The sequence below is a fragment of the Ovis aries genome, chromosome 1 (genome assembly GCF_016772045.2).
Source record: "Ovis aries strain OAR_USU_Benz2616 breed Rambouillet chromosome 1, ARS-UI_Ramb_v3.0, whole genome shotgun sequence".
NCBI classification, from domain to species: Eukaryota; Metazoa; Chordata; class Mammalia; order Artiodactyla; family Bovidae; genus Ovis; species Ovis aries.
The window spans coordinates 116797848-116811947 of record NC_056054.1 but is presented as its reverse complement, the minus strand read 5'-3'; the positions used below and the strand labels follow the sequence as shown (position 1 = coordinate 116811947).

The window sequence follows — 14100 nt, the reverse complement described above, 5'->3', positions numbered from 1 at the left end:
GGTTGCCATTTCCTTCTTCAAACTCAGCATCTCTTTGATCATAAATAAAAATTCTTTTTTGTTGAGATAAGTTGAAGGTATACCACATGATGACTTGACTCGAGTATATTGTGAAATGATTCCCACAGTAATTTTTAGTTAACATCCATCATCTCATAGACTTAAGGTGGAGGTGGGAAAGGTTCGCTCCTCATGAAGAGAACTTTTAGGATCTACTCACTTGGCAACTTTCAAATATACAGCCTTGTTAACTGCAGTCATCCTGCTGTTAAAGTCTTGATTCTCATTCAACTACTGCTACTTGTACTGATTAATAAGAAACTAGAAAACTTTCAACCTTCTATGTAGGTAAGTTCGGCCTGGAGGACTTGCAAAAAAAAATCCCCAAAGCATTTGGAGAGCAGAGTATCCGTTGAGGAAAGAGGTTGCAAGGTGAAGCCATTAAAATAAGACGTAAGAGCACATCACATCCTCTCACCCTGGAAAAGGATCAGAGAAGTTGGCATGTGGGAGACAAACTTTAATGACCTCACAGTTCTGTCCAAGACCAACTCTGCTTATCTACTTCTAAACATCAACTTGTTTTTAAAAAAATCCTACATTTTCTTAAGATAGGAATAGTGCAAAAGTGAGTGAGAAATGATGGAAGACACATTAATTGAGCCAGAGAGATAACAGGAATTTTCTCAGGAAGGACAAGATCTTAGTAGCCAGGCTAGACTGATATTAAAAAAAAAAAAAAAGAAAGAAAGAAAGAAAAGAGAAAATATGCCCATAGCTAATAGCTCTTTACAATGGAACTATGGAAAAAGAGGACATCCTGATGCTACTAGTTCAGGGATACAGATGCACCCAGATAATCAGAAGTATAAATAATACTAATAATAAACATGCTTTTAGCACTTATGTGTATCAGGTGTTATTCTAAGTTGTTTTCAGTTTTTAAAAATTGATGTTAAATTGGTATTTATCCCTGGTTCCTGATACAGAGCTCCTAAAACCCTCATATTTCCTAAGTGATAGGAGTATGTTTAGTTTGTGGGCTCCTTAATTTCTTCAGGATGGGAACTGGTCAGAGAAAGACTAAGCCTTGATCAGAAAATTGAAGCTTTTAGCTCCAAATCCCAATCACCATGTAGGAAGAAGGGCTAGAGACTGAGAAAATCATTAACGGCCAATGATTTAATCAATTTAACCCATGTATTGATATCACCACAAACACCTCTTAAGCCGTAGCACCCACACGCTGGGAGGGTGAGACAACCCAACTCCATGGAGTCAGAGGATCCTGCACTCAGATCCCTTTCAGACCTTCTCTTTATATCGATGATCATCTGTATCCTTCATGCTGCTGCTGCTGCTAAGTCGTTTCAGTTGTGTCCGACTCTGTGTGACCTCATAGACAGCAGCCCACCAGGCTCCCCTGTCCCCAGGATTCCCCAGGCAAGAACACTGGAGTGGGCTGCCATTTCCTTCTCCAATGCATAAAAGTGAAAAGTCAAAGTGAAGTCGCTCAGTCGTGTCTGACTCTTCGCAACCCCATGGACTGCAGCTTACCAGGTTCCTCCGTCCATAGGATTTTCCAGGCAAGAGTACTGGAGTAGGGTACCACTGCCTTATCCGGCATCCTTTATAATAAACCAATAAATATAAGCTTAGTGGCGTCCTGAGTTCTGTGAGCCATTCTAGCAAATGATCAAACCTAACATGGGGGTTGTGGGATTGCCTGATTGATAACTGGCCAACCAGAAGTGCGGCTGACCTGATGCTTGCTATGGGTGTCTGCAGTGAGGGCAGTCTTATGGAACCCAGCCCTGAAGCCTGTGGGGGTTTGACACTAACCCTCAATAGTTAGTGTCAGAGTTGAATAGGATTGTAGGAGATCTATTGGAATGTTTGAGAATTGGTTGATATGAAATAAAAACCTCTCATTTAGTGTCAGAGAACCTGACAGAGATTCAAGTTCATGTGGTCTGGCTTTTAAGATCTCAGTGAGCAAACTACATGTATCCCTCACACCAAAGGTTCTAAGAAAGACCCACTGAAAGCTGCAGTTAGGGGGTAGGGAATGAAAGCAACTGGAGATGTTCCAGTGGGTGACTTTATAGGTTTCACTAGGTGATACAAGAAAATGTGGACACGTTTAAAAGGGAAAAATCAAGAAGATCAAGTGGTAAAACACTACAAGAATTATTACTGAATTCAAGCACATAGTTAGTGTGTATAGGAATGCAGACATGTCCTGTGTTCTGAAACTGAAGCCCAGGGGATGGCTGGGGAGGGCAGGAACATACCTATTGGGCAAACAATACCTCAGCGGGTGATGGAAAGATACCTCTTGTGGAGTTGGACCCCTCAAAGGGATTAAAGGTGAGCAGGACCTGTCTGAACAATGGAAGCCTTGGACAGATCCAGAGTAGGCTAATTCTTTACCGTCTGACCACCAAAAAGCTACTTTTATGCTGTTCAGAAGTGCTCATTGTCAATACTGGTGAGTTTCACTGGACGGTGTGGTTGGTTTTCATGAGACAGATGGAATTTGGGCTTGGGTTGTCACCTGGACATAATGAATGGACCCTATGATTAATGAATGGACCCTATGACTCATCCAGAGGAATCCAGAAGCATGAGATAAGCTGTTTTTTGCATGGGTTCCATGAGAATATGGGCTTCCCTGGTGGCTCAGCTGGTAAAGAATCTGCCTGCAATGCAGGAGACCTGAGTTCGATCCCTGGGTTGGGAACATCTCTGGAGGAGGAAATGGCAACCCACTCCAGTATTCTGGCCTGGAGAATTACATGGACAGAGGAACCTGGTGAGTTATAAGCCATGGGATCATGAAGAGTCAGACACGACTGAGAGATTAACACACACACACATACAGGAGAATAAACAAGGTCAACATTTCTACCAAGCACGTGGCCCCTTACAACTCGTCTTGCCTACCTACTCTTACCCTGCCTAGAGTGGTCTGGGAAGTATACCTAAGGCTAGAAGCCAGAGATTGTGTCTCCCTGTGTCTGATTGGCTCAGACAGTAAATCCCCTGCTCTCTTTATCTGGTCACTGTTGGAACTTTTCTGCAAGGTGTGGGAGGAGCACAGCTTCACGCCTCTCTGGGCCTCTGGTACAAAGATGTACGGGAAAGCACCTTCCTTGCCTCACCCAGTGACTTCCTAAGACTAAACTCTTGTGCCATCCTTCACGCTGAATATTTCCAGAAAGGAGGCCATATTTTGGATAACAAAGGGTGGTTGGAACATTGGTGTCCTGCTTTCTTGTTCAAGTAGGGGAGGTCACAGAAGTCTACCAGGAGAAGCAGGTAGAAATTTATGTTGAGGGTGAGGGTGTGGAGTGCTGAGCATATCAGATTTTGTGATTCTTAGTGCTTTCGACTTCATTTGAAGTAACTGCTGGCCACTAGATCTGACCCTTCTAGAGAGCAATAAACATGGGAGAGACTTCCTCAAGGGCCAGGCAGGTTGCCTTGAGGAACAGCAGCTCTCCTTTCATGATGACCATGGGCTGAGTACTGAAGTCAGGAGTTTAGACAACAGCCACATGTGGAGATTGTTGAGGAGGTGGCTCAGCTCTGGCCCCCATTGTTATACCTCTTTCTGGGTCTTCTCTGCTGAAGAGTAACAGAGCCAACCCTGGGATGTTACTGAAAATGGTTTTCTTGGGAGTCTATCCTGTGCAGTGAAACAGCTCTGTGGACTTGCTTTTCTCACTAATCCTGGAGCATTAGGTGTGATGAGACGGCTGACTACTCAAGGAGTTATTGTGTGCTGTTATTGCCAGGAAGTGGCTGCCTAGACAGGGACCACTTTTCTTCTGCCCACCCCTCAACTCTTGCATTTAGGAATATGAATGGAAGGGGGTTCTTGGTTAAGGCTTTCAAGAAGTGGTGACCCTTCTACACACTCTTTCCCTCCTGCAGGTCAGATGTGGAGGACTACAAATTCCTGCAGGCTGAAGGAACTGGATCCCTGAATCACTGCATGAAGACAAGGCATCCTGACAAGGAATGTTTGTTGGGGGCTATTACCATTATTAGTAAGAAACAGACTTGTACTGAATTCGAGGCACAGGCTGCGGTCCATGAGATCGCGAAGAGTTGGACACAACTGAGCCACTCCACTTTGACTTTTCACTTTCCTGCACTGAAGAAGGAAATGGCAGCCCACTCCAGTGTTCTTGCCTGGAGAATCCCAGGGATGGGGGAGGCCGGTGGGCTGCCGTCTATGGGGTCGCACAGCGTCGGACACGACTGAAGCGACTTAGCAGCAGTAGCAGCAGCAGTCTTGGTCTACTACAACAGTTTAGTACCACTCTTGAGGTTCACAATTCTCCGGGCAACTAAAAGACGAAGTGGTCTAACACTACCTTGTATACCCAAACTTCCATAAATGCTCCCATGTTTAGATTTGCAGAGGAGACATGAGGTCTCCATTTTGATTGCTGAACATGCTCTCCAAATCAACCTTGGCAAGACAGCTTTATATTTTTGAGGCCATTGGGCCCTTAGCTTATCTGTTAAGAAAAATGATGATTTGACCCCCTCCTATGATGGTCCATTCTTTTCATCTGTTTTCTATTGATTAGAATCATGATAGGGATGAAAGGGTGAGTGATTGGCATTTTCAATATAGACCTGCCTCTCTGGGGCTTTGGGCAGAGCCTCCTGAAGCTTAAGGTGTTAAGAATGAGAAAATGATGCATGTGATGCCTCCCGAGGAACGATATGAGGAATGGCAGGCAAGAAGCTGCATCCCACTCTATGCACAAATAAATGGTGTTAAGGGCCTGGAAGCAGACTTAGGTGTTGAAGGCTGAAGTGGTGATCCAGCCAGAACACTCGGAGACATTAAACTCTGTAACAGACCACAACCCCAAAGGTCAGGGGCTCATTGCGAATGTAGACAAACCTCTGCAAGAGACGACCACATGGGATGGCACACGTAACACACGGCATGCATGTTTGCCCAGTGGAAGAGTGTCTGTCATACTTCCCAGAGCTGGGTGGTTCTTCTAACTTAGATTCATTCCTTCCCCTGCAGCATCTTTCTGGTACCACAATTTTCCTTATGACCAGATCAAAGCAAAGAGAAGGGAAGGAGAGCCAGTGGAAGATGGCTGTGACTCAGAAACTTGTAATTTATTGTGGAACATCACCCTAACATTTTAACTGGTATTTGGCTGATGGCTGCCGATCACAGACAAGCAGACAAAACTGGGTGCTCTGCCTTCCTGCAGCACAGCTAATATTCGCACGTAAAAAATCCTTCTTTCCTTCCTTCTCTCCCTCCCTTCCTTCCTTTGTGGGTGAGGAAAGTAACTCAATTTGTCCCACTGCAAATGTAGACTTTAAAATGATGAGGGCCACAGTTTAAATTATAATCCACATTAAACTAAATCATAGTTTGGGGAAAGACAAGTTATCAGCAGGTAAGAAAATAAATTTACACCAAATACAAGTATACTTTTTTTTTTTTTGCAACAAAAGAAACTATTTATTTGGAATATGCATTACCAGTACAAATTAGGAGACTGTAAAACCTACACCGTGTTAGTATCATTAGAGAACACAAAATTTCAGTTGGAATCAAAAGGGACAGAAGCCTGTGCTCTCACAGAAGCAGAAAAGCTTAAAATTTCAAAACCAAAACAGAGCAGAGCTTTGCAGGTTTATATTCTGAATAAGAACAGGGGAGGAGGAGTGGGAGAATAAAACCAACAACCAAAGGAAAGCACTTCAAAATAATTGAAAACGCCAAAGGAAAGAAAAGAATAAGAGAGAAAAGGGGAAAACATTGAATGTTTTATTAATTTTAACAAAAGGAAAAAAAAATGTTTACAAAAAAAATAAAAGAGTCCAGAAAGCTTTGAGCTAGGGATTGAAACCATAAAGGTGATGTGAAAAGCTCGTCGTCATTGTTTTTTTATGACTTAAAAACAAGAGTGCATGCATTAGGGTAGAGACACTTCCTAAAGTGTTGCTCACTTTTCTTGCTTAGGTTCTGGCTGCTTTCTGAATGCTTAGTCATCTGTGGAATGAAAACCATTTAAATTAAGTTTCTCCAGATAACATTGCTTTCTTTTCTCCCCTAACTTAACAAAAACATTCCGAATCAAGCCAGTTTGACAATCTGCTTTAAGCAGATGCCTAAATCAAAAGTTAGTGAGAGTTAGCCCATGAAACCAGCATAACCACTCAGCACTGAGTCTGGCTGGAAATAAATCCAGGCTGAAGGGCTCTCGGGACAGTTCCTGGATCTAGTCTACTCAGCTAATGGTACACACCCCACCAGAATCTCCTGTGAAATTCCTCTGGAAGAAAAAAATCCTCTCTAGTTGGAAAGGCTTTGTGGAAGGTTGTTATCAATCAGGAAGAAAGAAAAGAAAGCATTTTAATGTGACATTCACAATCAACCAAGGCAAAAACGTCTCCCTACAATATAAAAAGTTACCCTGGACCAATTCCTTGAAGAGTTAAAGGTCAAAAAAAGGAACTTCAAGTCCCTGCAGTTCCCCCCCCCCCCCAGGGACTTTGGAATGCCACACACTCCAGAAATACAGGTGAGTCATGTGACGTCATTGTGGGGCTTGTCTCTGAAGTCAACTGAATTCTTAAGCAAACAGAAGTACGTGGAAACAGCCTATTCTACAAATGTCATCTTTTCACATCACCTCGGATACATATTTAAGAAATAAAAACACCAAGATCATAATCCTGAAAATTAAAAAAGCACCCTCCCATAAACAAACCAAAAATAACACAATTTTTTTAATATAGTTTAAAGAGCAGGATAAAGAAAAGTAAAGAATTTATTTCTGGGTCTCAAAGTTAATAAACATAATAACATGTTAGGCTGTACCTATTATGCTCACTATTCCAAACTTTTTTTTTTTTAGTTTACAAAATGAATTACTGTCACTTTTAAACATTGTGAAACAGGAAATGGATGTGCACAACTCGACACTTTTCTAGCATTCTTGAACTAATTCACAAATGCAAGAAAATAAAAGAAAAATGGGGGAAATGGTGAATGTAGGTAGTTGGGTGTTAAAAACTAATGCAGGAATGATGTGCATTGTCACAGAAAGAAGAGGGGAAATTCCCCATCCTGTTTTGCGTGCTAAGAGGGTCATTTTTAAAATTTTTATTATAAACACTATTAAATTCAGACCGCTTTTTTGGTTTTTTTTTTTCTTTATCTGAATATACAAGAACATTCATTATCAAATGTTCATCATCAATACTACAAAGAACGAGACACAAGTCGCAAGAAACAATGGAAAATGTTAATAAAGCTGAAAGAATCGTTGAGTATTTTTTTGTTTTTTTTTTTAAGTTTTTTTTTTTTTAAATTTGAGTTTCTGTAGTTTCATCTTTTTTTGGTATCGAAGTCAGGTTTTTCTGGGCAGAAAAATAAAACTCAGAAGGCAAGGGGGGCAGGGAAAGATACATGAGAAAAGGCAATTGACAAATAAAAAAACACTACCACAGCAAAAAAAAAAAAAAAAAGTAAAGAAGGTGCCACTTGGCAAAACTACTGCACAGGAGTCAATTCCACACCAGGGGGAGGAGTTAGGGATGAAAAGGAGGGTGTGATGAAGAGTCACAAGGTGGGCAAAGCTTAGGGCGAGTTTTACTTCTCAGGGGAAGTCGGCTGCGGGGAAAATGGAGTACTCCCACTTCCATCAGAAAATGAAGGAATCTTGGGGCACATTTTGGTATCTGTATGACTGACCTAATAAGAATTCCCAGGGAACTGTATTTCCAGAGGCACGCTCTTTCCATACCCATCCTTCCGCTGTCAGCATTCTCATGCTTCCCTTAATACAAAAAGGGCTGGTGGTCGCCATGTCCGACGTGATCATGGGTGAGTGGGGGAAGGTAAAGAGCGCCGTGTGACGAGCTGGGTAGGGATGACACAGTGAGGGGTGAGCATCAGTGCAAACCACTGCAGGGAGAGAAACTGCCTGTGCAAAGGTGGCACCACTCTAATCTCTTTCATCAGCTTAAAATGGTGATCATTCAAACCAAATCTGCAATCATCCTTCCTGTTTCCAAGAGAACTCTTTTGTGTCTCTTTCGTACTTTGCCCCAAGTCAAGGGGATACAATCCTACCATATTCCTGTGTGGGTAGTTTCAATAGATCCCTGCCACTCAGGCCAAGTTCTTCCCTGTTCTAATCACTGTAGAATGGTAACAAGATGTTTCCTTCCAGGAAGCCTCTTTATCAAGCTCTATTCTGATGATGGCACAGGTTAGTAGACACAGTCTTCCTACTCCTCTTAGCCATCCAGGTATGATTCCATCTTGCCAAATATTTACTTTTTGCATTTCCTTCAAATACACACACCTTCTGGTTGCTTTCCCCTACCTCCCAACACCCACACACAGGAGCATTTTCTAATCATTACTGTAGTGCCGTGCAGAATGTCCATGATCTTGTCAGCTGGTCATCCTCCCCCCTCAGGGCTTTATACCTCTCCCAGAGGCTTTCTCAAACAGAGCAGATGAAACAGGGGACTAAATGCTTATGAGGCCACATGTTGGATTCTAGTACAAGCGGAGAGAACCAGATCACATTTTTCCAATTTAGAAGCTTATCTCTACTCTACAAACCAGCCAGGCCTAAACAAACAAAGAGAAGTAACAACACTGACTCTGCTCTTTGTCCTCATGGTGACGACCTCAGGCATTACTGCTAATCAAAAGTTAGAACAGAAAAACCATGTATCCTCCCGACACAGCATGGGCCAGTTTATCTTAGGGAAGCTACTTCCCCTGACTTCACAATTATATATTGGGTGTGAACGAAATCAATTTCTTCAGTCTTTTGGTGAGCCAGGCATAAACCCATTTTACAGATGAAGAAAATGAGGCACCAAGAGATCTGAACACTTCCCATTTAATCAAAAAAGATGCCATCTTTTCTCTTGGCACAGTTGGCTATGAAGACTCTGAGTTCAGGTAAAATTAGAAAACAGTGTAATAGTACATACTCTTCACTCTTAGATATTCCCAGGGAATAAAGGTCACAAATGATTTAACTGAAAGCACTACCTCCCTGTCCCCCATCACTCTGAGGTCTTCTGTATAAGTAAACAAAGTTTGTCTCATCCATGTTCTCAAACAATTTTCTCCTCCAGGATAAGAATGTGGTGCCATATGACACTTTGGATAAAGATGCACTGTCCCTAACATAAACACAAAAACGAGACAGAACCAAATCCACTGCAGACACTGGAAGTACTGTGTGGCTGCCCAAGAGCTCCAGAGGTGGGGGGAACACCAACAGTTTAGGAAGTCTACCCTTCATCACGTTCAAGTCCTGTGTACGCCATTCCGGTGTGTGCAGGCTGGGGCCCTGGAAGCCCCAGGCACATACTGCTTCTCTATGTCAGTGACCTTCACTCAGAGTGGCTGTTTTGCTCTCTTGCGCTCACAAGGTGTAATGCTATGGTTACTAACGCAGGTATTCACATGTGGCATGTGACTGATTTGTGGCAAGTGAATGTGTGTCTGTGCACGGGTCTACATGTTTATATCCCTGTGTGTTGTGGGGAGGAGGGGTGGGATAAGGTGAAGGGTTGTAGGATAAGAGCCTTCCACTCCTTAGGGATGCATTCACCACCATGCCTAACTCAGACCTGGTTTTGCAATAGGTTCTGAACATTGCTTACAGCACGGTCTCCAAAGACTGTGCTTCTTGAGACCAAGAGCTGTCATTGGAAAGATGCAAAAGCCTCTAAGAATCCTGCCCTTCTTGCTCCTCAAGCCCTCTTTTGCTGCCTGACTTCCTGCCTGGGAATCAACCTGGCGGGGGTAAAACCAGAAACTGTGGCACTTGCAGAAGCCCAGGAGTGACAGCCCCCAGGGAATACCTGGGGCGACAAGCAAGAGGAGGAATTGTGTCCTAAGCAGTACTGTCCTCAGGGAAGGCAGAGCAAGAGGAGGCAGGGTGGCCTGGGACGAGCAGGGCAACGTGGCGTATTCCTGCCGAGAGGTAGTGAGAGTAAACGAGAGAAACAGAGAAGGACTGCCTGATAGCAGAGGGAGCGAGGGACCAAGGGAGGGAATCTGGCTCCTCAAACCACCAGCAGGAAAATATACAAATGCTTTTATTATGTTCTTTGCGTTTTCCTCTTTAAATTCCTATAATTGTTGAAAATATCCTTCAAGGATGTAAGAGAGGGCAGGGACCCAGGGAGTCTAGGACAGAGGGAAAGGGGCAGGGAAGATGACGGACACCAGGCTGACAGCTGGAGGCAGGGAAGGGTGGCTTCTACCCAGAAAAAAAAAAGCGGGGGAAGAGAGTATAAAGAAGTGTCCAGATTGGCTGAAATAGCATCCCAAAGAAGAGAAGAGAAGGAGACTCTTATTGTGTTTGCTGATTGCTTCGACCTCCAGTCTGACCGCTTCAGCGTTGAGAAACCCTCCCTCCTGGCCCTGCCTCGACTGGAGCACAGGGTCAGCCGGGATGCGACTGCTGGGAGATCAGTTGGAGGTATCAGAGTGAACACTGCCAGGGCCTTCTGTAGGGGAGGTCACTGATGAAGGGGTAGTAGCATCCTGCCAACCTCCATTAGCCTAGAAGGGAAAAAGGGAGAGAAGTCAGTCCTCTGAGATTGGGTGGCTGTTCTTTGCAGACAATGACAATAAGGCAACTGAGGAAAAGGGCTGAGTACAGTGCCTGGCACGTGGGGACACAGCCAATGGATGGCTGTGATTGTGGTCAATAATATCCACCCCCAACCCCACCCTCAGATGAGTTTGGGTCCTCCCAGCGAGCCTTTGGACACAGTATTGGCACGTCCACTTCTCACAGGCTTTGTCATTCAGTCCAAGCCATCAGAGGGAAATTCTGTGTGCTCTAGGATGACCGCGGCTACTCTGCTGGCCAAGGGACCGAGTTCTAGCTCTGACTGGCAATGGTTAGCTATTGGCTCTGGCAAAGCACTCTCCCCTGTTTGGCCTTGGGTATCCCTTAAGAAAAACTGAAAGGGCAGCTTAAATGCTTTCTCAGGTCCTTTCCAGCTCTGGATGTGGCATGTGTACTGGGAGCTCAGGCACCTGTTCTATGCAAGGTTCTGTCCTAGATGCTCAAGGGTATATGATGACAGGTTGAGATCCAGTTTATGCCCTCAAGGATGGGTATGAGACAAGCAGATGAATGAACTAGAGTTTCAAGCAGAACCTAATACATGGTACCCCCAGCTGTTATGAAGATTCAAATGAGCGCAACATCTCCTCGTGATGGAGCATTAGCAAAGGCTTCATGGAGGATGAACTCTCTGAGGTAAGCCTTAAAAAGTACAGAGGGTGATGAGATGAATCAAACAGGTAAAACAATGGTGCCAACACCATAGGGACTGGTCTGTATGACTATATCTAAAAGGTGGTGACACAGGAAGCTATAACTTTGATCTATACGTGTAGATCTTCCTTCTAAGACTCTAAACCCAGATGCAGTAAAACAGTAATATTGTTCCAAAAGGATTTGTTTTAATGAGCACTCCTTTAAAAAATATCCCACCATTAAATAGCTAAACAATGATTTGCTACAGTGGTTAATTCATGACTGTTTATATATTTTAAAGCATTGAACCACAAGTGTGCTAAAAGGCCTCTTTTCCCCAATCACTGCGTTTCTTTGGAGTTAACAGACCCTTGACACTGGAAATGTTAATACCAAACAGACCAGGTTTTAGGCAGGTAAATTATTTTTATTGTACCTTCTTTTATTCCCTCAAGTACATGGGGTACCTGGGGTAGGTGTTATTATTGCCATTTGGGACAGACCATGGTTTCTACTCCAGCATAATCCACAATACTTGGGAGCATGGTTGGCACTTAATAGATCCTGGCAAACATCCATTCACATTTCATTCATAAAAAAGCACAGGTGTAAGTAAAAATCGAGCTTCTAAATTACAACTGATAGGACATAGGCTTCCTAACCTTTGAACCAGATTCCTTTTTCTCTGCCCTTTCCATCTATTTGGCTCCTTCTGTTATTAGTTCACCCAAATCATGCTCCAATTTTCCCAGGAAAACCAAGGTTTTTAAATCAAAGCAGTTCCCACCAGTTACTTCAACACGAGGGTACATTTTTTTTTCCCCACACCTCACTATAAGAGCAGATCTGGACACCAAGAGGGCAAAAGGTCCTGGGCAATGCCAAGAACACAATCCTTCAGTCTTGGATCAATGAATAACTGCTCTCAAGTTCAAACCTCCATCTCCAAACCACTGAGTCAGGCAGCTCCTCCCACTGCCCCTCTCTGTTGGAGGACATTTCCCCTGCTGTTTGTGAAAGAGAGATCAGAAAGAGAACAATAAGGATTCTTTCTCTTAGAACAGGAGGTTTTGCTACCTTTTGGGATCCAAGACTCAGAATCTGATCAGTATGATCATAATCAAGGATGGAGTTAATTCAATTTCCTCATTCAGGTTGGTCACAGCAGCAACAATATCTTAGCATCCTCTCTCAACCAAGAATACACATGTTCTTTTGGTACCATTTTTGGCTGAATGACAATAGCAGTTGCATTTATTTTTTCCATGAAGAAAATCCTTTAGCATCATTTATCGTTTCAAATGATAAAAGTAAAATGCTAAGGTGCTGCTGCTAAGTTGCTTCAGTTGTGTCCAACTCTATGTGACCCCACAGACAGCAGCCCACCAGGCTCCCTCATCCCTGGGATTCTCAAGGCAAGAACACTAGAATGGGTTGCCATTTCCTTCTCCAATAAAAGTAAAATATGCTTATATAATGTTTGCAAATAATTGCATATGCAATATAATATTTGAAAATAGGAGAATTGTAGAAAAACAAAGTGTACCATGGCCATAATCCAGAGATAATTACTCTCAGCATTTTGACATACGTCGTAACAATTTTTTAGTATATTTATGAGATAGATAGATAAATTAATTAACCAGTTAAATAGATGAAAGTGTGTGTGTGTGTGTGTATCTGTGTCTGTTGAAAGTGAAAGTGAAGTCGCTCAGTCGTGTCTGGCTCTTTGCAACCCCATGGACTATAGCCCACCAGGCTCCTCCATCTATGGGATTTTCTAGGCAAGAATATTGGAGTGGGGTGCCATTTCCTTCTCCAGGGGATCTGCCTGACCCAGGGATCAAACCCGGGTCTCCCACATTGCAGGCAGATTCTTTCCCGGCTGAGCCACCAGGTAGCATAGAATTTTAGGAAACATGCCAGGGGCTCCATAAGTACATCATCATAAGGCAGAGAGTCGGGTGCTTGTAAAGAAGATAAAAGTTATGTATTGTAGACTCCACCTGGTATGAGACAAGCAGGGGAGGGAGCTCTCTACATCAGCTAATATCCATGATCTAGCATGTGGCATTGCACTGGAGAAGGAAACGGCAGCCCACTCCAGGGTTCTTGCCTGGAGAATCCCAGGGGCGGGGGAGCCTGGTGGGCTGCCGTCTATGGGGTCGCACAGAGTCGGACACGACTGAAGCGACCTAGCACCAGCAGCAGCATATGGCACAAAGGCATGTCATTACATTGCTCACAAATCACCACCATGGCTATTATTGAGTCATACTATAATTCCTTAAAATAACAATAAGTGGTGCCCCAAATGAAGCCATTAGTAAAGAAAATGAACTCCGTGGTGTTTCATTAGGAGGGAATTAGCAAAGCACAGTGTATTGACCAGAAGGTTCTAGGAGACTTGTTTTTGAGTCATCTCTGAGTTGAAATAACTCAAACAGCAGACATTCGCTCTCTTTTCTTAAAAAGTTCTGTTTTCTCAGACCACTGCACAGGATGCCAGAGGGGACAGAAAACTCACAGATGGTGGAGACAGGAATTAGTTCAGGCTGATACCAAAACTAGCATTTTAATTATGAGAGTTGGTCTGGTAAAAAAAAAAAAATATGTAAGATCTTAAAAAACCTTCTTAAAAATAAAGAAATAAAATGAATCTCTTTATCTGTCATTTTCTCACTCCCCCTCCATTCACAAACACGAAGATATAGACACATATGTACATACACACACCTCAGATGGGGTGATCAACAGCTCCAGTGTGCCCAGGACTCAGGGATTTAAT

General features: G+C 43.3%; 1 protein-coding gene across 7 annotated transcripts in view; it reads right to left on the bottom strand.

Annotated features, from left to right (window-relative positions):
* Window positions 1–14100, bottom strand: part of PBX1 (PBX homeobox 1) — a 336948-nt gene that overhangs the window by 31781 nt on the left and 291067 nt on the right. For 4 of the 7 annotated variants that reach the window (XM_042257209.2, XM_027977641.2, XM_060403403.1 and 1 more), the window contains one exon: window positions 5483–10603. The exons of 2 other annotated variants lie outside the window; for them this stretch is intronic. In XM_042257209.2, coding sequence (XP_042113143.1) covers window positions 10599–10603 — 5 coding nt within the window. In that variant the 3' untranslated portion in view covers window positions 5483–10598. Of the gene's footprint in view, window positions 1–5482; window positions 10604–14100 lie in introns of those variants that run through there. One more of the 7 variants, XM_042257204.2, reaches the window with a different exon arrangement.